Source organism: Petaurus breviceps, unplaced genomic scaffold (assembly GCF_028583685.1).
Source record: "Petaurus breviceps papuanus isolate PSGF00001 unplaced genomic scaffold, PetGlider_PUasm1.0 178, whole genome shotgun sequence".
Lineage (NCBI taxonomy): Eukaryota > Metazoa > Chordata > Mammalia > Diprotodontia > Petauridae > Petaurus > Petaurus breviceps.
In genome coordinates this window covers 35348465-35371975 of record NW_027185777.1, presented here as the reverse complement: position 1 = coordinate 35371975, position 23511 = coordinate 35348465, and the positions used below count along the sequence as shown (strand labels likewise).

Here is a 23511-nt window from a genome sequence, read left to right as displayed (position 1 = left end):
GGTCCCCAGGAAACTTGCTAAAACTTAGAAGGTAGAGATGAACTACTTATTTGCATTGATAGAGGGAGTTTCCACACATGGAAGTTCCTCACATTGACGGAATCCCAGGTCTGAACCAAAAATTCAACACAATACACACATACCCATCTTCAAAGTTTGGGGAGGGAGAGGGATAGGGGAAACGTATTCTGCAAACAATGTTGCTAAATAGAAACTGTACTCACTTGAATTTACAATACAATTTATAATACAATACAATACAATTAAGATACAAAGAATGTTCCAATCTTACAATACAAAGATATTCCTACTTGGATAGAAAAAAATCAATAACCAAAAAGAAGTGATCACAAATTTAAAACTATTTAACACCAGGAAGAGTGCAATTGGAAAAAAAGACCAAATCAGGAATATTACGAAGGGGAGAAAACAATGACACCAGAAACTCTAAAGAATCAGAAGAGATGTTCATAAGGTGAGTCTTCTTCAGTAAAAGGCAAAAATGGCTTACCCTGCAGTTAAGCAGTGTGTAGAGGACATGGTCAGGAGTGGTCTGAGCTCTCCACTGCAAAACCTCGGAGAGGAACAGGAACTACAATACAACAAAGCACAATTATTAGGCTCAGGCTATTGGAACTGGAGCTGTTCACTCTCCTTTCCAGCATCAGAATAAGGCAATTCCGACTGGAAAGCTTTCAGGATCACTTCCAGTAGCTGCTTTCCCCAATCAAAACGCCATAGGAAAAAGCAGCACAATTATATTCTGCCGTAGGAAAAAGCAGCACAATTATATTCCACAGCTAAAATTCTCTGCAAACATAACCAAGAATAAGTAGCTTAGCTACGATTTTTAGTATCACATAATTCAATGCTTCTTACCCCTGAGTTGTTCGCTCACAGACCAAAGGCCCTGGTAGGTGGGCAAACCCCAAATCTGTACAAAGGCAGAAGAACTCAGATTCCACTACGACAGGAGGTAAATGAGAATTTTTGCCCTTTGTGAGGCTTCAGAAGGTACCTAGAGCCCCTCTGTATTGAGATTTTTTTTAAAAGACAAAACTGCTACACTGTTTACGAGACTAAGCACACTATCTGTAGGTGTGATTTCTTCGTGGCAAAAGAAAGCACGGTAGTTTCACAATTGTGTATCACACTGAGTTACTCTCTATGATCTTTACAATGCTGCTATTTGACCAATGGTCTGTCCAGCATTGTGGGGGGGGGAGGGAAAAGGAAGCAGCAGATGGGAGAGGGAGGGAGGGGGAGACAATGTCAGACATAGAGAAGCAGAGAGTGAAAATCAGAGAAAGACACAAACTTGGACACATGTGCACACACACATGATCCCGTGCATACTGTGTACATGTAGGGGAGGTGGAAAGTGATGTGATCCATAGTAAAACAATCTCACAGCCTAGTGAGCTACTTCATGCTATAGGTAGACAGACCTCTGCTCATTTCTATCAAAATGGCAGCTGCAGCTATATAGGGATTTTGCTGTGTCCAACTAACTATAGTTGGATATCTAATACAATTAAATGTTTAATACCACGTTAGGTCTTTAAATCTGAGAATAATAGGAGAATTTCTAACCCTATGTGTTGGGGAGGATGTTACTTAAAAATTTTAAAAGAACAGGAGTTTTTTGTTTCTGGGCATTCTCCCTCTCCTGCCCTTGAAGCCATGAGCTACTCTGAAGAAACTTGGCTCTCACAGCTGGCTTTCTGAGCAGTTTTTAACTCACAACCTGAAGCAGCAAGAGCTCCAGGGAAGAGGGGTCAGAAGTGGAGAAGAGTTGGGGAGCAGAAGGTACAGGAGGAAACGGGATAGCTGCAACACCAGGAATGTGGAGTGAAGTCAGATGCAGCTTTCTGAGAATTCCTTCCTACTTCCCCTCAGTCACCAGATTAAAGACCTAGATGCTAGCACCAAGGTCACCCCTTTTCCACGTCATTCTATGGTTCTGACCACATGCCTACTGTCTCTTTAAAAAGTGTCCATCTATCCACAAACCCAATAAAATAAGCAGCGTCTCTGTTTCGGAGAAAAGAGTGAGTGCAGAGTAGGGAAATTGTCAGTGACTTTAAAATACAGAGTGACTCCCAAGCCTGCAAAGGGCCACTTTTGCTCCCCCCCGCCCCCGAAACTGCAATCCAAACATGCCTGGGCTTACCTTTCGGGCCTGGTCATTGTCCTCCATCTGCCCCAGGTCCCTGCCGCTAGCTTGAGCAATCCTTTTTCCAGACACAAGATTCCCCACCATCACGGAGGCAGGGCCGATTTCTAATGAGAGACAGCAGAAAGTGAGTAAAGAAAATTACAAGGTTTCATCCCAAATTAGCATTGTTCCCCCTTGGGCAAGAGAGCCAGTTGCCTGACTAACCTAACTTAGAGACAAGTCTGGAAGTTAGAGCATTTTAAAAGTAACATAAATTATACTGAGAGCAAATATATTAATTCTTTAATATCTTGGGTTGAATCAACCATAAAAAGTTTTATTTTGGACTCGGGGAATGCAAACTAATTCAAATATAAGGTATTAGTAAATCTCTCTCTCTCTCTCTCTCTCTCTCTCTCTCTCTCTCTCTCTCTAACACACACACACACACACACACACAATATTCCAAAGTCAAATGAGAAATGACTTTTTGGATTACCTCTGTCTCTGTTCTCCTCTCCATTATTACACATAATGGAGAGTTCCCTATATGTGAAATTTCACATTTGGCAAAATCTTTTGAGTTAGGTTCCAGGAATGAGATTGTTGGGGCGAGAGGAGGAAGAATCATTTGATTATCTATTCTACTGACTGAAAAAATTTCAAGTATTTTCATCAAATCTACAACAAGCATTTGAAAACAGAAACTGCTTTGAAATAAAAGATGCTGCAAAATCAATGCCTTTTTTTTATTCTACAGTTACTCATAGTAATCTTGGAATTGAGAGTTCAAAGGGCACCTAGAGATTAGCTGTTCTAACTTCCTTATTTTGCAGATAAGGAAACTGAGGTCTAAATACTATGCACAAAACACACAGATGAGAGAGGATGAGAACTCTCAATTCAGTGTTCCTATTACAGATAGACTGCTTTTTTTCTGGCTTAAGAACACATCATTAAAGTGTAACACAGATATTTTGAAAGAGAGCAGGGTATAGTGGATAGGTCACTGATCTGAACCAATGGGCTCAAATCCTGCAACAGATACTTATTAACTATGTGACCCTGCACAAGACACGGAACCTCACTGGGCATCTAGTTTCCCATCCATAAAAATGAAGAGGTTAGATTTGACAGCCTTTATGAGCAATTTGAGCTCAAAAATCTATGTTCCTACAATCCTTCAATGTATGGTAAGTATGTCTTTAAAAAATGAAAATAACTGCCTTCATTTTATGAACTACAGAATCCTTCTTTAGAATTTCTAATGGCTACTTGAACCTCTAGAGACCTAATCTACAGACCTCAAAATATCACCACTGGCAGAAGTCATGCCTGCATTTTATTTTTGATAGAATGGCCCTGAGACACCAAGACAGTCATGTTAATGAGACAGAACTGCTAATTTGTTCAAGCACATTTTGAACTTTAGGGGAGAATATTCCAGTGAGTTTTTAAAATAACTATGTCAAAGCAAATTGTTTGGTGTTTGTGGTGGTGTTTTTTTTTGTGTTTGGTGGTGGTGGTGTTTTTTTCAAGTTAGAATTACATACACATCTGCTTGTCTGTTCTCAGGAACACAAACAGAAGTCCTCTGTTCAAATTTTCTAATGTTTGTGAAAAAGATCATGTAATCAGGTAAGATATCCTCTAAGTGCACATGCATTCATACACAAACATATATACACACTTACTGGTACATACACTGATTACAGTCCTAACGCTCTGTGGAATGGGCTTCACCCTGAGTTCTCAAAGGCAATAACCATGGGAATGCTAGACCTGCTAGACTAGATCAAGTAGAAATATAGTGTACTATAGGGTGTAACAAGCTGGAAATGCTTTGACCATGTACCTGGCGAAAGATTAGAGGTAAAGACCTACAAAAATAAGGACCACTGGAGTCAAATTCTGAGAGGACTATCACCAGAAGGTTGCTCACCAGGTGACAATCCTTTTTTTTTTGGGGGGGGTGGTTTACAACAACAATAATAAAAAGCATTTATATAGAGCTTACTATGTACCAAGCACTGTGCTAAATGCTTATAATGATTATTTCATATGGTCTGAACAACAACCCCAGATGGTAGGTACTATTATTATCCCCATTTTACAGATGAGGAAATTGAGGCAGGCAGAGATTAAATGACTTGCCCAGGGTCATACAGTTCGAGTGTCTGGAGCCAAATTTGAACTCAGGTCTTCCTGACTCCAGGTTCAGTGCTCTAACCCTTGCACTACCTAGCTGCCTGGAGCTCACATAGATCCATCTAATCAGATGTACAGAAAATGTACCTAATTGCCATCTGTGAAGGGAACGTTCAATTTGATAAGCCTTTGGATGAACCTATGTCTATGCACTGTGTGTATATTTATATACATGTCCATATAAATATACACATGGAGAGGGGCTGGATCTGTGAATTCATCGGTATAGGGAAATCTCCATGAGGAAGGTGTCTGCCAGCGTAGATCTCTTTTATGACCTACAGAACTGCCTAGAGCTGAGAGGTTAAGTGGCTAAGTGTTGTGCCAAAGGTCATTTTGCCTGTATTTGCCTGCATGTGTCTATACTCTCTCTCTCTCCCCCTCCCTCCCTCCCTTCCCTCCTTCTCTCTCTCTCTCTCTGCCTCTCTTTCTTCCCCTCCCCGTCCCTCCCCCCCTTTTTTCTCAGGAAAAAAGGAAAGCAGAAAGAAAAGAAGGAAGTATTTATTAAGCACCTACTATGTACCAGGCAGTGTGCTAAGCGCCTTACAAATATTATATCATGATATACTCACAAGACCCTGAGGAGATAGGTACTATTATTATTCCCATTTTATAGTTAAGTAAATTGAAGAAAACTAAGGATAGACAAATAAAAATTTATATATAAACACACATGCATGAAAGGTAGCCTGTTAGAGTGTTGTGTCACCTTGGGCAGCTCATAGCTCCTCAGTGCCCCTAAACCGCTTTGTAAGACTGGAAGTTGTATAAGCAATGCTGATATGCATTGGTAGGGGGAGTTCTCTACAATGATGAAATCACAGGACTGAACCAAAATATCAACGTAAACAAATTCATGCAGACACACAGACCTATGAATGTTTAGACACAAACAAAAATCCTATACATAAGATGTGGATAATTTTGTCCCAAGGATGGGAGGAAGAACAGGAAAAGGCTTGGTTAGTGAACCTATACTTTATTATAACGACCACTCTCATGTTTTACTGGTTTGTTTGTGCAGTTGTTGAGAAAGAAAATACATGGTATTGGCTATATAGTAGGTGGCCAATAAATGGTTGCTGGTTACCTAAAAAAGGCCAACTTGCTTGATTTTTTTTTCTCAGATTAGGTAACAGATCGTACTAAATGTAAGTCCCAGTCTAGGGAATCACATTTGCTTCAGGTACAAAACCACTCAAAACCAAGAAAAAAAAGGTTATTCTAATGAAGGTGGGGAATCAGAATTTAGGGTTACCCAACCACAGAATTTCAGAGTTGAAATGGAGCTCAGATACTTGAAAAAGAACTGATTCTCTTCTACATCCAACAAATGGCCATTTACCATCTGATGAAGCCCTTCAGTGACCAGTGACAGAGGAGCCATTCTATTGTTGGCTGGCTCGAATTGTTCTGACTCTGCTGCTTCCCCCAACTGCTCACTTCTGCCCTCTGAGGATGAGCAGAGCAAAGCTAATCCCTCTTCTACATGATAGCCTTTCAAATGCTTCCAAGCCAGCTCCGTTTCTCCTTGGGTTTCCTCTTCTTCAGGATAAACACCCTGGTTCCTTCAAATGATCTTCCTATGGCATTGATTCGAGGCCTTCAACCATTCCAGTTGTCTTCTCTGGACAGCCTCCAGCTTATCAGCACCCGGAACCCAACACCGCTCTCCAGGTGACAGTAACCGTCACAGAATGATTTCTGGGCTGCCATTCTGGGAGTCTGATTTCAGGCAATTTTTAAACTACTGAGAGTGTGCGATAATCAAACTGTTGTCTAATATACTTAGCCAATCCTTTGTTGATTTTCATGTACTTGTGGGGGGGGGGTGGAGAAGAGGGGGAGTAAGGATTAGCTTTTTCTTTGGTAAAATGCTCGTGCTGCAGAAGAATATTCTCATCAACAAAATCAAAGGCAACGTGGTACCATAACTGTGTGGCCAAGATGAATGGAACTGCGATACTACTTAGCGCACATTTGATTTAATTGCTTTTGCATGGATAATTAAATACCCTTGTAGTATGCAGTATTGTAGTATCGCTTGTTAACTATTAGCTTTCTCTTGTTAGTGCTTATTTGTTGATGTCTTGAGTCACTCTGATTGAGAGCTAGGCAAGATGAGCCTTTTAACCAGCTCTCTAGAGGCTGCTCTAATGTCATATGGATGCCAATCTTTTTGAGGGACATCAAGTTTCCATGCTGCATTGTTGGAGGACCTTTAGAACCAGACTAGGCAGGTGCTTACTCCTGCTGACCTCAACTTTCTGTAACTCTGGAGGCTTCAGGCTGCCTGCTCTTCACAGAGCCCTGAAAACTTCCTTCTCCAGTTGTTGCTAGGAGACAGAGGACTTTCTAAGTTACACATCATTTATAAAATCTGGCCTTCCTGAGAACAGATGATTTTGCACTCTCCTTAAAGAGAGGGTGGCACAGAAGAAAAACTCTTGGAGTATATCACCTTCCTCCAAACTGAATAAATAAAATGGAGACGCAGCTCCAGGATACAGGCGTCTGTAGCTCCCATTTATTCCTTCCCATTTGTAAACTTATCAGCATCTACATCTCTAGCTCTTATTGATCTCTCTACCTTACAACACTTGACAAATTCACACTAGAGCAGAGGCAGAGGCTTTATCTAGAAGGGATGCTCCAAGATAGATAATTCACAACCACAAGAAACATTTCTTCCCTTTGATTCACTGTGGCTCTCCATGGACTATGATGCACACCGTCCTAAGTGGCATCTTCCTCCAGCCTTTCTGATGAAATGCATCCCTGGGAATCTCAAAAACTCTGCCATTACCGCTGGTTTTTACTGGATTGCAGCCAGTCCCATTGGCAGTTTTACAGTCAATTAATGTCTTCATTGTTGAATACAGATATATCCATTTGATTTTTTTTTCAAAATAATTATGCTTTAAAAGAATGAAGATGAAACATGCCACCTATCTCCTAAGAGAGAGGCGATGAATTTTATATACAGAAAGAGACATATTTATTCATATATGGCCACTATGGGAATTTGTTTTGCTGGACTATGTAGCTACATATTAAGGGAACTGTTTTTCATTTTTTAAAATCTGTCCAACAAAGGTATGTGCAAGGTGGAGTAGAACATGTTAATACAATACTTGTTATTAAAAATAAACTATAAACAATGAAAAGTTTTCAAAAATTATCTATGCACTATTAGTAGGTGGAAAGGTGGTGCTCATCAGAGCTGCTACCAATGACATATATGTATATAAAATGGAGATGCACCCCCAGAATGCAGGCATCTGTAGTTCCCATTTATTCCTCCATAATATATACACATACATATATTCATCTATACATATATGTATATTGTGTATATCTATATGGAGAGGGGGCTTGTTCCAAGGTCGTTTTATAGTGTTACTTATATAAGAGATGCCAAATAAATATTTTTATTGTGATGATAATTTGACTGAATTTCTTCATTGCACCATCCTTTCAAGTCTCAGATTCTTGCAAAGTGACCTGTGTTTCACATTCTACAATATCTTTAGTTTTGTAGACTTGTTCAATTATTCAGATGGATATCAATTTTTTCTCTTTAGATGATGTTTATAATGACAAACTAATTGATCCCTCTGGTTACTGGAATTGCATCACATTTTGGGGCATGTCTCCAATATAGACCTTTTCATGGAATCTAACTAGCCCCTTTATTTCTCTGCTCACCTTTCAAAGATTCATTTTTCTTCCTTTGTATCTAGAACCAATGATTGTCTGGGTCACTCACTCAAAGCCCGCAGTAATGAATTGGCTCTTAAATAGTGAAGTGGGCATTGAGCTGCAGAATGCAATCACATCATACTTTACACCAACAACCCCCTGGCAAATTCTGATCCTACTATAAATTTTAATAAGACAGAAACAGATATGCCTAGATAAAGTAATTGTTGTTTTATGATTCCCAACATTATTTATGTTCTGAGATGATATGAGACACAAAAGGTGATTTTTCATCCTTTTAATATGTTCACAGAAGTGTGATGTATTGTATTTCCTAATGTCTCCCTGAACAGAGCTGTTATACATGTGTTATTTAGAGAAATGGATATATCTCTGGGAACCACAAGCCTACAGTTTATGAGAGTAACCAAACAAGCCAGAATTGAGAAAAAATAAAAGAAAGTGAGATAAGTATTTGAAGAATTTCTATTATGTTAGCATCTAGGAAGGTCATTAGGAGATGGAAATTATTCAGAAAAGAAAGATAATAGTAATAAAAGGAAGTATATTTTTCCTAGAAAAGTATAAAATAATTCTAACAGGCTAGGTCTCTTAAAATGGGACCCAGCCAAGTTTAGGAAAGGACCAATAATATTTCTGTATTTATGGATATATTTAAGATAATTCTTCATCAAAGTGCAACTTGAATGGCTCTCTGGAATGTTGAAGTGATCCTAGGATTGTTTTTTTAACCTTGGTAGAATATTCTGCTGGGAGAGTGTAAGCTTTGGCTGGTATGACAATGGTGAAAAGGCTTACAGTATGGCAATAGATTGTCTACCTCTTGTTGATGGAATGGCTTGGCCATATTTGGAAATTTTCTTCATGAGGTGGTGAATTCCTTCCTTCCTTCCTTCCTTCCTTCCTTCCTTCCTTCCTTCCTTCCTTCCTTCCTTCCTTCCTTCCTCCCTCCCTCCTTTCCCTCCCTCCCTTCCTTCCTCCCTCCTTTCCCTCCCTCCTTTCCTTCCTCCCTCCCTTCCTCCTTCCCTCCCTTCCTTCCTTTCTCTGTCTCCCTTTCCCCTTCCTTCCTTCCTTCCTCTTTCTTTCTGTTATAACTTTTCAAATGAAAGGTATCATATGTAGCAGTGGATAGAAGACTGACTTCAGAGTCAGAAAAAGTTGGGTTCAAGTTTTGTCTCTGACAAATACTGGGTATGTGACCTTGGGCAAATCCCTTGTCCTCCATGGCCTCAGCTGTTTTCCATATATGTAAAATATAGTAATTGGATTAGATGACCTCTAAGGTTCCTTCTAGCTCTAGACCTTTGATCCTATAAGTTGTAAAAAAAAAAGTAGAAATTTGAATTCATAGAGTAGCTTTCAATGGGAATTGCCTATACAAATGAAATAATAGATCTGAATTAAAAAACAACAATTCTCAAAGACTATCTAACAAGGCAGAGGTGGGACGCAACCTACTATTGGTGGAGGAAACTCCTGACCTTTGAAATTTTCAAGTAATGAAGAAGCTGAAAATAAAACTCAAAAGCCAATGGAATGACTAACATATGATGAGGTCACTGTTCTTCATTTTTATAGAGCTTAAGGTTTTTTTTAAAAAATACTCTTAGATATAATAAGAGCCCATAGAGTGGAGGGTTGTGAAGTGAAGAGAACATTAGACCTAGAATCTAAATACCTATTCTTAAGACTTCAGAGCTTGGTGATCTTGAACAAGTCTCAGCTTTTCTGGGCATTCCAATTTCCCCAAATAACCCCATGAAGCAAGGAGAAAGAGCAGCATTCAATCCCATTTTACAGATGATAATATCAAGATATAGCAAAATTAAGTGACTTATCCAAGGTTCCAGAGCTATTTCTCACTGGAGTGAAGATTTGGATTGAGTCTCTTTACTTTTCATTGAGTATACACTTTCTCCAGTATATACTGGAACTAGCTCATGAGAATCAATTGTTATATTTTCATTTCAAACCTCAGAAATGAGCAAAAATAAGGTCTTGGTTTATTGTTGTGTTAATTGTCTCGACTTAAGAAAGTAATGGAGCTAATGTTCACGATTCAGATTAAACATAAAAATTGGGTTGTGCCATTTTTGGAGAGTCGGTTGTTAAGCATTCACCAGCACCCTCTTTTCATTATCACCCTATAGACATGGGGTTAAAAGGACTAGAAAGCAATTACTGGTTCAGAAGACAGCAAGAGTTCTTATTTTCATCATCTGGCTGGTCTTCGCTGACTTTAGTTTCTTTCTTTGTGAGGCCCCAGTGAATCAGAATATATAATTAAAAACTTAAAATGTAGTAGAGCCTTAAATGCACAAATCGTCCACCTGAGAAACAAATCCACTAGAGTTATTACACATACCTGGTTGCTTCTGTCTGGGCTTTGGCAGGTTGGTAACACAAGTATGCGGACACATCAAGACATTGCAGGGATGGAGAGAACCTTCCAGAAAAAGTTGTTTGGTCTCTGATAGGTGAATTCCTCCCAGGGGTGTTTTGGGAAGGGTATTTGCTGGAACCAGAGCTAAGCAGTAAACCCCGACTTGATGGATACTATCAATAGCCTAGAAAAATTCCAAAAAGCAGTTCCACAGTATGTTCAAAACCAGAAACATTCACTAACTATTTTTAACAGCGGGTCAAGCAATGCCCAATACCAATGAGCAATACTATTGAGGAGTCCCACATAAAAACACTAATAATTCAGAGACATGCATGGCCATTCTAACTCCTCAGTGGGCTGGTTTTCTCCTTTGGGGCTTTTGAAATATCAACGATAATCCAGGATGAAGGGAAGAAAGAGAACGAAACATTTAGGATGGCAATAGTGAACTTTTCCCTTTGGGCCTCACTGAAGTGAAAATGATCAGGAATAGGGTTCTGCAAACCCTTTGGATCTACTGTTATTAATCTGTTTGATCAGTTAACTGGAAACAGACTATCAATTTTCACATCTGATGCCATGTCTATTCAGAAGTAATGAAAATACCAGAGCACAACAGTAACAAAGGCAGGGAAACCTATGGCTGATAAGGGTCAGACAGTAACCTTAACAGCTGAACAGGATGCTGAGAAATAAGAAAAAGGAAAGAGAGTTTTCAAGGACAACAAAAGAATTACCTGCAGAACTCTGCTCATCCACTGAAAGCTATCTTCCTCGGTGGAATCTGGCCTCTGCTCTGCAACAATGACGATCCTTTCATCATGAAGGACAGTCACTGAAAACACAGCTATTCTGTGGAAGGCAGGAAAGGAGGGCAACGGGTAAGAAGAATGCACTGTGGATAGATACCATGTGGATTTTCACTGCTTCAAAAAAGAACTTTTTATAACCACTATTAATTATACAGTCCAGGAGATCACAGCTCCAACTAATACTTCTTCAAAAGGCAAATTGTAACTTCCGTCTCCCACATACTTATTAGTGTAAGAATAGCTTTGGGGGAGAAGGGGAGGGAAGCAAGGGTGAAAGAGAAGAGCCTTGAAGATGGGGTGAGAGCAAAAACAGCACTTTAGACTTTAAAATGGCACTTGAACCTTTGCCTTCAGTAACCTTCAAGTAACCATGACAAGTTTTTATACCTTTTAATAAAGATTTCAGCATGTAATTATGTAGAAGCTACAGAAAAGAGCAGGTAGGAGTCTAGAATGCAACACCGATGTCAGCATTTCATCACCTGAGGATGGACCCACGGGTTCCATCCTGTCTCAGGAACTCAGAGAGTTTCATTTTCAAAATTGTGTATACTGGTTTTTCCTTTAAGCAAGCCCACCTTTCCACAGCTAGGGTTGCAGGGGTTAGAGCACCAGGTCTGAAGTCAGGAAAATCTGTGTTCAAATCCAGCCTCAGATATTTACTAGCTGTGTGACCCTGGGGAAGTCACTTAATCCCTATTTCCTCTGTTCTTTATCTGTAAAATGGGGACATACCAGAGAAGGAAATGGCAAACCATTCCAATATCTTTGCCAATTCGTCCATGGGGTCATGAAGAGTTCGATACAACTTAACAACTGAACAGCAACAACCTTTCCACAAGATTATGACCATGGGATCATAAGCCATTAAGAATTGGGAGGGACCTTAAATACCATATAGTCCAAGCCCCTATGTTTATTTTTAAGGGAACTGTAGCCAAGACAGAGGAAGTAACTCATTCAAAGTCATTTTGTATGTTAGTGGTTAAGACAGACTCAAAGGCAGATCTTTTGATTTCATATCATAGATTTCATAGTGCTTTTTATGCAACCAGGATGGGAAGACAGTAAGGGAGCTAGTACCTTATTTTTGTGGCAGGCATGTCTTAGCCATTCACAGGTTTCTAAATAAGCTAAGGATTGCTCCAAAAAGCATTTTACAAGTTTGGTGTGCTTCATTGGCAAGAATGGGGGAGACATGGTTAACAATAGTCTTTCTGAAAGAGATGAGGGACTTTAGTCAATGTAAGTCAGCAATGAATACAACCTTGGACTGCATTAAGAGAGACCTGAGTTTAAATTCAGCCACAGATATTTACTAGTTATGTGACCCTGGGCAAGTCATTTAACCCCTATTTGTCTCAGTTTTCTCAATTGTAAAATGGGCATAATAGTACATACCTCTCAGTATTGTTGTGATATTAATAATACTCACCTCCCAGTGTTTTTGTTAGTATTGAATAAGATGATATTTGTAAAACATTTCACACAGTAACTGGCATAAAAAGAGGTACTTAGCAGGTCTTCCCTTTCTCTCTCCCTTTCTTCCTCTCTCCTGCCTTCCCTCTGTTCATTCCTTCCTTCCTTTATTCCTTCCTCGCTCCTTTCTTTCTTTCTCTTTTCCTTTCTTTCATTCTCTTTCTTCCTCCCTCCCTTCTTTTCTCTCTCCTTTCCTTTCTTCCATCCTTCTTCCTTAATGCAGAGTGTCAATTACTTTGCACCTTATTTAGGAGTTGCCTGGGCAACCGAGAGGCATTGATGTGTTTAGACTGAGTATAGAAAGGGGCAACCAGGAATGACAGGCTGAAGACACTGAGGACGTGTAGAAGAGTGTGCTTAGAAGGATACGAGAGCTATATTCAAGCACCTAAAAATCTGTCACATGTAGAAAGGAGGAGACGCATTCTGTCAAGATGTGGGAGGGAAGAATAGAGGTTGCAATGAAAGGGAATTTAGGTTTGATATCCAGAAAAAGACTTCTTAACAATCAGAGCCGTCCCAAAGTGGAACAAGCAGCTTTGGGGGGTAGTGGATCTCCCCTTATTAGAAGTCTTCCAGCAGACACTGAGTGATCACTCATTCAGCATGTTTTACTAAGGATTTCTTTCCTGAATGGGCTGGACAAGAGGGCTGGTGAGTTCTTACAGAATTTAGAATTATGTGAGGACAGGAGCTAGAATCAATGAGTAGGGCGAGTTTTTTCAAGGAGTTGCACATAGAAAGAGAGGGCAGAAGATAGCTTGAGGGGATGGCATGGATAATTCATTTTTGTTAAAGGATGGGGGAGATTTGAGTATGTTTTATGTAGAGCATAAAGAGCCAGTGGATAAAGAGAGATTGTGGTTTGCAAAGAGAAGGATGATCAAGGAAACAAGGTCATGGAGGGGAAAGAAAGGGATGTCATCAAAGTTGTAAGTAGAGTAGCTGGCTTAGGCAGGAAGGATCACCTCTTTCTCTGAGATTACAGCAAAAGGAAGAAAGATTGAGGTACGAAGGTGAGAGGACTTTAGGTATAGAATTGCAGTGAAATTTGTAATGAACATCCTAAATTTTATCAGTAATAGCTAATCAGCAAATAAACCTTTGTTGAAAGGAAGCAGAGATGGGCAGGAGAAGTGGACTGAGAAGAGATCTGGAATAAATGTAGGGATTTAGAGAGATAGGGAACCAGTGAAGGAGGAGTAAAAGGATGGTAAGGCAGCAGTGGCAGCCAAGCTTATACTAAATGGAATATGCTTCTGGTATATGCACAAAGAATGGTTGGTAACTTTCTTTAGTGTTGCTCAGTGAGATGGTGGATGGCAGCGGTTACTTAAAGTTGTGGTTTGGAAAGGGATTTTTGAGTAGGAGGTACCATCAAATTGAACCAGTTAACTACACCGTCAAGATTAAACAAGGAGGAAGATGAAGCCGGATAAAATATGATTAACTTGGAAAGAAGGAAGATGTGAAAAGAATGGAAAATGAAGGACAAAGAATAGATTGAGATGTAGTAAAAGTATCTGGAGAAATGGAAGGATAGAAAGCTATGGTTAGGCAGAGGAACTTCAGGGTTGGGTATTGTGGAAATGGTACTCTTCTAAACAATGAAGAAATGAAGGGCATGATTAGTTATAGTGGAGTGAAGTGCAGGACACAAGCAATAAAGGAGAATTGGGAAGTCAGAACACTTTGGACACATCAACATGTATATTGAAGTACAGGGGCAGAGTCTGGGGTGGAGAGAAAGACTATGAGTCAAGTACTGAGCTTTCTTTGAGAAAGGAGATAGAATGACCTGGGAGTCAGTAGATAACTGCTACCAGGGCCTGGACAGGGTGATGTATCCAGATGAAGGGAATCTCAAAAGGAGGAGAAATCATTAAGTGATGACAGCATAAGAAGGGTCTGAAAGTGGAAGGGAGAAGCAAAGGGTTTGCTTAGCCTTCCTCCTAGGCTGGTATGTTGGCATAGAGGATGGTAGGGCAGATTAATGGGCATAAGAAAAAGCTTCCTAGCAAGCAGAGTTAGTCAAAAGTGGAATGAGCTGCCTCAGGAAGTGGACATTTCTCTAAGTAGAAGTTAGAAGCCGACTCTGTTGTAGATATAATAGAGAATATGCTATTGGACAAAGCAGTTCAGATTCCTGGCCAGTTCTGAGACTCAATTGTTCTAAAATTTCTCGAAGTAATTTATGTTCTTTCAAAATAGAGATAATATTGCTAATAAACTCTGCCAATCTCACAGAGTTGTTGTGAGGATAAAATGAGATGGGAAATGTGAAGGTCCTTTAATAATGTAAGTATTATATATATATATACATATATATATGACATTATTGTTATTCTGTGAAAGTATAGCTTAAGTCTAATAATGCCTAGAAAGGAAAAGGTTTTTAATAAAGATTATAGTGAACAATCAAAGAAGCATTACACTAATACTGTCGTATTTAAAGTTTCACCTTAGGAGAGCTTTTGGCATGTTCTCATACATTCCACGAGCCTTGCAAAGTTTCCAAAGAATCAGAAAACTTTCAGAGTTGAGAGAGCCCTTAGAGGTAAGCCAGTACAACTCCCTCATTTTACAGATTAGAGGACTGAGGCCCAGCAAGGTGAAGTGAATTGCCCTAGTTTACCATTTTTCATTTTCACATCACAAAGGACTTGTCTGATTTGCATAATAAAAATGGAACTAGGTTAAGAAGGAATTGTAACTCACCTTCCTCTGTAGACAAATTTCATAGGTTCTACAGCCAATGCTGTTGCTACGATGTCATCGGCATTGTGTCTTCGCCCACTGACAACCATCAGACCATCCATTTTACCCACCACAAAGACAAGTCCACCAGGACCAATAAATCCCAATAACCCTGTCCTTATAAATGGGTATTCGCTGATAGGAGCCCCTGAACTTGTCATAGGAAACACCTAAGGAAAAACACCGACAGAAGTTTCTCAGTACAACTTTCATCTTCACATTGTTAATTGTACTATGTTTTATGACAGAGATCCTGGTAGTGTGTGAAATATATTCCTAATATACATATGGAATATTCTTGACCCTGATTATCCCTTCTGCTAAGGAGCCTGGGGCCGGTAGATCGATTGAACTCAGGAGTTCTGAACCACAGTGTCCTGAAACTGAGTGGCTGCATTAATTCTAGAAGTAATTTGGCAAGCTGCTAGCATGGAGGGAGCACACCAGGCTGACCAAGGAGTGATGGACTGGCTCAGCTTAAAAACAGAGCAGATCAAAGTTCATGCACAGGCTTAGACCAAAAATTGCTACTGTACTTTCAGTTGAATGAGACAAGGGGAACCAATGTAAAAAAAAACACAAACAAAATCACATAACATTAGAGATGAAAGTGACCTTTCATATCACCTCGCTGACATTGAACCTCAAGGTCAATGAAGGATTTCCTTTCATGATATTCTTGACATATGGCTATCCAGCTTCTGACTGAAAACATGAGCCCCCAAATGGAATGTAAACCATTATGAAATGTCCCCCTACTGGTCTTTTCTTGAATCCTGGAATATTAGAACTAGGAAGGCCTCACTCCGATATTTTGTAAATGGGAAACTGAGGCCAAAAAGGGAAAAGTAACCTATCCAAGTACTGAATAGCAAATCTGTGGCTGAGCTACAATTAGAGCTCATCTGCCCTTAGGCTTCTAATTTGTTAATAAAACTCCTTTAGATATACTTGGCAAGGAAACAAATAGAGGAAATTAAGGGTTGCCCCAAACAAGCAGGAGACACACTGCAGGTGTTATACCCATTTTGCAAATGAGAAAATTGAGAAGCATAAAAGTTAAATGACCAGGGTCACAAAGCTACAAAGTGTCAATGGAATATTTTTCTTCACTTCAAGTTCAGAGTTCTTATTTGTATCTTTATTTTTATATTACTCAATTTCCTCTACATCCTTCCCTCTAAGCTTCTCCCTGACAGCCATCCCTTGTAACAAAGTTGTTGATGTTTTTAAGAGGAAGGGGGGAATATAGTTTCTCAATTGATGCTACCTATTTGATTTCCAGTTCTTTCCTAAAATAGAAAAGTGCTGCTAGAAATATACTGTTCTATGGGAGACCTTTCTTTTTTTGTCAATGATGAAATGGAAACCAAAAGGATTAGAGAACTGATAAAACTAAAAATCTCGTTCTCTGAAAAACCTTCTTTTCTTCCATTTCTTCTGTAATTTCATTTGTTTTTGATCTTCTGTTTACCTTACAATCCATATGAAGGGTTCATTCAACTGCAGATTTTCTTATGGTTAGATAACTTAATAATAATATTCACTTTATTTGTATAGCATTTTATGATCACAGGGGCAGCTCGGTGGCATAGTAGATAGAGTGCCAGGCCTGAAGTTGGTAAGATTCATCTTTCTGAGTTCAAATTTGACCTCAGACACTTACTAACTGTGTGACCATGGGCAAACAACTTAATCTTGTTTGCCTCAGTTTCCTCATCTGTAAAATGAACTGGAGAAGGAAATAGCAAATCACTCCAGTATCTTTGCCAAGAATATCCCAAATGGGGCCACAAAGAGTTGAACAAGACTGAAATAACATCCCTGTGAAGGAGAGATATTCATAGTATCCCTGATGTTACTATCCTTACTTTATGGAAGAGGAGAATGAAGCTCAGAAAGGCTGACTGACTTCCTCAGGATTCCATAGCTAGCATCCGACGTCTCATGGCCCCAACTGTCGTGCTTTTCCTACCTTATCATCTCACTTCTATCTTCCTTTTGTTGATACATAAGATACTTCCCTGTAAATCCTACCCAGTAACTTCTCTAGACCAACAGACTAAGACGAACTTCTTCAGACAGCGGCCCTTTAAGTATCTCATGATATCAACTATAGCCTTCCTAAATCTTTTTTTCCCCCTGTATTTATACAACTCTTTCTAGATTCCTCCCTACCTGGAAACCTTTGTCTAGATATTCTCTCTGGTGTAAACTGCCTTCTTAAAATGATCAAGTAAATGCTAATTAATTCAGTTGAAGCTGGGTATTCAATGTTTATAACAAAAAAGATATAACAATATATGCGATGACTACACTAACATACATGGTAAAAATCACATCAAAAGAATCAAAACTGAATCCTCTCAAATTCCAATAACCCTAAGAAGAGATATAAGAAGGCACTTTCCTATTCTTTTTTTGTAGAGGTGGGAGAAGATGAATATGGAACATTGTCCATAAGATCAGACTTCTTCAATATGTTTATTAGTTTTGCTGGACTTTTTTTTGGGGGGGGTCTTCTTGGAGGGGGGTAAGAAGGGCAATTGGGATTAAGTGACTTGCCAAAAGTCACATAGCTAGTGAGTGTTAAGTGTCTGAGGCTAGATTTGAACTCAGGTCCTCCTGACTACAGGGCTGATTCACTGTGTCACCTAGCTGCCCCATCCTTAACTTTTACTACCTCTCTTTTTTATTCTTTATTTTAAGGGATGATTATCTAGAAGGGGGAAGAAAAAGGGATACATTGGGAAATGCAAATGATATCGAAACAAGACATGTAAATAACATTTATTTAAAATTCATTGATATTAAAATGAATATGTAAGTAAAATTAGAACTGATGTTTACTTGCAAAAATATTTGATATCTTTCATGGAGATGTTGCTTTCTCTTACTCCCTTTAATGAAAAATAGAAATGTAAGAGAAGTGAATCAAAATATAAAGGTAGTCTCTAAGCTAAAGGATAAATAAATCATGTATGGAAGGATACATATGTTTTACTTAGGTAAATTTAGGTCTGGATTCAAAGGCTATTTTTAAAAGATGAATACAGATTCAAAAAATTATGAAGATTATAATTCCAAAAAACTGACACAGTCAGGACAGTATCATAGGGAACTCTATGAAAAACAGGGAAAATCCAGGCCCTATTCTCACAGAGCTAACCCTCAAAGAGAAACTGTGTGTTCCCTAGTTAAATCATTACTGTTCAGCTTTTGGATGCATTTATTGCTCAAGGATAACAAACTTTTTGCTTTCATCTTTAATCAATTTATCAAACTATTTATTGCATGTAAATTACTTAGTAAAATACTAGGTGGTGCAATGGATAGAGTACCAGGCCTGGAAGTTAGGAAGACCTGGACTAAAATCCAGCCTCAGACACTTAATTAGCTGTGTGACTCTAGGCAAGTCACTAACTTCTGTTTGCCTCAGTTTCTTTATCTGTAAAATGAGGATAACAATCTTGTACCTCCCCCCCCATTAACTCCAATAGCACCAAAACCTCTCAAGATTATTGTGCAAATAAAATGAGATATTATATCCAAACTACTTTGCAAACCTTAAAAGCACTATATAAATGCTAGCTTTTAAAAGAATTGTTACATTATTTCTATGATGTCAGAACCATGGATTGGTAAATGTGCTTTCTGTCCATCCTGTGATAAAACACCGAGGTGCCATAAGATTCCTGATCATTAGCTAATGGGAAAGATAGAGATTAGATGCTCATTCATACAGCCAACAATTAATTATTAAGTATTTATTGTATTTAAAGCTTACAGTAGGTAGCGGAGGGAGAAACAAAGCTGAGACAAGACATTGGACCTATGCCTTCAAGGAGTTTACAGTCTAGTACAGGAGGAAAACATTGCCACAGAGAGCAACCATCCACACTGTTTACCCCAAATTCATTCTATTTCAACATTAAGCTTTCCTTAATTCCCATTTGCTCACTATCCCACAATACACATTTACTTACCTTCTGGAACATAATGTTTATTCAACAAATCACACATATTTTTAGATGTTTCTATGTTCTGTTGGTTTATCCAAATTAAGTATTAGATAGAAAGCCCCTTTAGGGAAGGATCCTAGGAGCATCGCTTTAGAGCTGGAAGTCCTCAGAGGTCAGAGGACAAACCCTGTCATTTTACAGATCAATAGCTGAGCCCCAGAGATGGCATGTGACTTGTCCAATGTCCCACAAGGAGTGACACAGGCAGGATTTTAAACCCAAGTCCTCTGAAGTTAGTGGTCTTATTGACATGTATTCCTACACTTAGTACTTTTTTGGAACTTACTATGGGGCAGCACTGTGCTATGTGCCTTGGGGAATACAAAGCTATATATGTTTCCAGCCCTCAAAGAGCTTACAGTCTAACTGCCGTTTTTTTCTAGTACTTTCCAAAATGCCATATGAACACAAGCACATAAGTACTTTTTGACCAATGGATTAATGAGTGCCAGAGAAAAAGCCCTCTGTTCTTGACACTAGCCACTAAACTGGAGTGATGCAAAAAGTCTGCAGTCATCACAGAACTCCCCAAGTTCACCAATCACTTAAACAAAAATGTCTATCAGTTTCCTTAAAGAAAAATCATAATTCTACTTTCTTCAGCCACCACATGAGATCCTAAAATAGCTACCATCAGGTGAAGCTGGAAAATGACCCCTAGGAAGGGTTGTTTGGTGACATTTCCATCTAGCCTACCTCAAACGTGTTCTTGGTCATGCCCGAGAGGCCATAATACGATGTACCCGTAGCAATTGCACACACACAGAGTTCTCCAATCTCATCTGTTCTGCACAGCTGAGGAATTCCATCTGGCTTCACTGCACACATGATAGCTAAAAGTGAAACAAGAAGGCACAAAGGACATTACAAAAGAACGAACACCCCAGAATGGAAGAGAGAGCCTGGCACAGAAACAGAATAACAAAGAACCCAGCATTTGTCTCCCCAACAAAGAAGCCATGATTTTGTGTGTTCCAGCAAAAAAATGTGGCAGAGACAAATAATGAAAATTTCTCTAATTTCAATATATGAAATTTAACTAAAACAAAGTGACTTTCTCTGATGTGTGGGTAAGACTGAGATATTTAGGATAAACCCAGGATATAAGTATATAAGGGTTTGGTGTTGCCATGTCCTGTGCCCCAATTAAATACAATGCAATTTGGCAGGCATTTGAAGGACAGCCATATCCCTGGAAATCAACAAATGCACACAGGGACACCTGTCACTTAAAATCTTTTCAAATCTAACAGCTAATGCAACAAGCAACAACCATATTCAAGCTTCAAATGTCTAATGAAAATCTTCAACTTTGATCTTAAATTTTTATTAAGTTTATAGAGATGCAGCAAAAATGTTAGCTGGCTGCTTTGTCAACATAAATTTTCTTCCGTATGTGTAACTGTATCCAAAGAGAAGTCTAGACTTCTATTTAATCACTTCACAGATAGAGTTCCCAAGTTTTTGTTGCATGCTACATCTTGATACATTCACTAAAGCATCCATCTTGTTCAAATGCAGATCACAAATGTGACTAGGGTCCAAAAAGATTAATATTTCAGAAGAGAGAATTCCATTCTGTTCAATCCAATTTCTGGTCAGTTTGGGTAACAATCTTGGGAATTCTAGTTTCGTAGTTCATTACACTATGACAGGGAAATTGAAAAAGATGCCTCTCTTGCACTGGAAAAAAACAGTAGGCCCAGGCCAGGGAGATAACAAAGTCAAGGATGGGAATGTTTGAGCAAAGCTTCTATGATGGGTAAAGAACCTGCCAAGAGATCAGGTAACTATGTGATGTGAGTACAAGAGGAAGAATCTGATAAGTGGCTTGCTTCCATTTATGTCTGAAAGGGGCAAAGTAGAGACCAATGGCAAGATCAGACAATGGCAGAGAAACTCATAAGCATAGAATGGTACCCACAGGATTTATAGATGAAATGGACCTCAAAGATCATCCTGACCAAGCTTTTCATTTAGAATTGACTTCATCTCTAGCTGCCTCTTAATATATCCCATCATTCCAGGGTCCCTTCTGACTCTAAATCTATGGTCCTATGGCATATGCTTTAGAAGGGTATATCTGGATCTATAGATAATAGATAGAATACCTGGGACTTGGTCCCAGGTTCCTTGACACCAAATACACTGCTTACTACCCTTTCTCCTGAGAAATCATACTTTGTACCATGTATTATAGTTATATATGGAGTCAAATACATTAACCTGGCTTCATTTTGGTTCCAATAATGCACATAACAATTATCCTGACCCAATTCCTGGGTAAGACTCTGATAAACTGATTAAAAAGGTTGCCAGTGTGAGGTGCCTCCACTAAAGGAAGCCAGGATGGTGCTTTGGAAAGAACACTAGCTCCAGAGTTAGAGAACCACCATTTAAGTCCAGCCTCAGACACGTACTAGTTGTATGGCCCTGGGCAAGTTACTTAACCTGTGTTTGCCTCAGGTTCCACAACTGTAAAATGGGGATAATAATAGCACCCATCTCTCAGAGACATTGGGAGGATCAAATGAGAATTCTGTAAAGCACTTGGCACTAGGTGGCGCCATAGTCCATAGAGCGCTGGATCTGGAAATGTTCAAATCCAGCCTTGGACACTTAACCCTTGGCAAGTGGTGATTTAACCTCAGTCAGCTCGGTTTACCTATCTGAGAAATGGAAAGAAAAATAGCTCCTACCTCCCAGGATTGTCATGAGGATAAATAGAATGAGATAATGTTTGTAAAAGTGCTTTGTAAACCTTCAAGTGCTATGTTAATGTTAGCCATCACCATCATCATCATCATCATCATAGCCACCACCACTGTTATTGTAGTAATGTTAGAGGATTTGTATGACGAGATCTTAAAGACCCCTTTGATTTCTAGATCTATGACCCAAAGTCGAAAGGACATATATCCAGTGTATTCAAAGGAATAAACAAAACTGTCGAAGGTGAAAAAGGAATAGTCAGTCTAGGAATTTAGGAATCATAGGGTTTTTAAATGGATGCAATATCACACACCAGACAGACAGTCCAACCCCAATATTTTTACAAATAAGAAAATGGAAGCCAAGAAAGATTAAATGATTGCCCTAAGGGCACATAGCTAGTTAATGGTAGAGTCAGGACTAAAACATACTTTCCTTGACCAATGCTATTTCCACCATAATGTGTTGCATCTGGGCAGGTGGAGGGGATAAAAAGGGGAAGGGGAAAGGTGTTAGCCAAAATAAGGAACATGCTAAAATGCTCAAAGATAGCATTTCTTAATCACCTTAAGAAAACAAAAGGAGATATTCTCCATACTTGTGGTAAGTCCTTCCTTAATCCCTCTAGTTACATAGTACTGGTATTCCTCTTGCCACATTTTCTAGAGTTTTTTAAAAAAATCTTATGCTGCCTGTTTCCCAGAACAGAACACAGTGCTGCTGCTAGTCCTTACCTCCTGGCATCACCAAGCCTACATCCTGCACGGTCAGAACTGAGAGCTTTTCTTCGGAATCCACTCTGATGACACCAAAGGTAAGCCCATGCATAGAGAGAACCCCCCTGCCTGGGGGCTGGTTGCTGTCATCTGTTGGCCTGCAAGGATAAGTTCAAAAGTTGAACGGGGGCTTCCTACTTCAGGGGGTCAGAGAGTTGCCCACATAAACATTCACATTGGTGGGTGGTACTTAACACCTCCTACAGAACTTTTTTTCTCTCTTAATGACAATTTCTACTTTCATGACATTTCTGTTTGTTTCAAAGTATGGTACACTCTGGTACCTGAAAGCCACTGACTAAATTGGTAGTGAGATAGGTCAGTCTTGCTTTGCCTGGTTTCACAAATGGGGACAAAAGGGAGAGTAACTTCTCTAAGATCAGTGAACACAGCAGGGGTTCTTAACTTTAGTCTATGTGTCATAGCCCTCTCTGGTAGTCTGCCCTCTTCAGCATACTTTTAAGTGCACAAAATAAAA

The 23511-nt window shown here is 39.3% G+C and overlaps 1 protein-coding gene across 3 annotated transcripts in view; it reads right to left on the bottom strand.

Annotated features, from left to right (window-relative positions):
- Positions 1-23511, bottom strand: part of DIP2C (disco interacting protein 2 homolog C) — a 586558-nt gene that overhangs the window by 101910 nt on the left and 461137 nt on the right. For all 3 annotated transcript variants that reach the window (XM_069086554.1, XM_069086552.1, XM_069086553.1), the window contains 7 exons: positions 22992-23131; positions 20242-20378; positions 15485-15693; positions 11213-11327; positions 10455-10656; positions 2174-2283; positions 512-592 (listed from right to left, as the gene is read on the bottom strand). In XM_069086554.1, coding sequence (XP_068942655.1) covers positions 512-592; positions 2174-2283; positions 10455-10656; positions 11213-11327; positions 15485-15693; positions 20242-20378; positions 22992-23131 — 994 coding nt within the window. The remainder of the gene's footprint in view (positions 1-511; positions 593-2173; positions 2284-10454; positions 10657-11212; positions 11328-15484; positions 15694-20241; positions 20379-22991; positions 23132-23511) is intronic.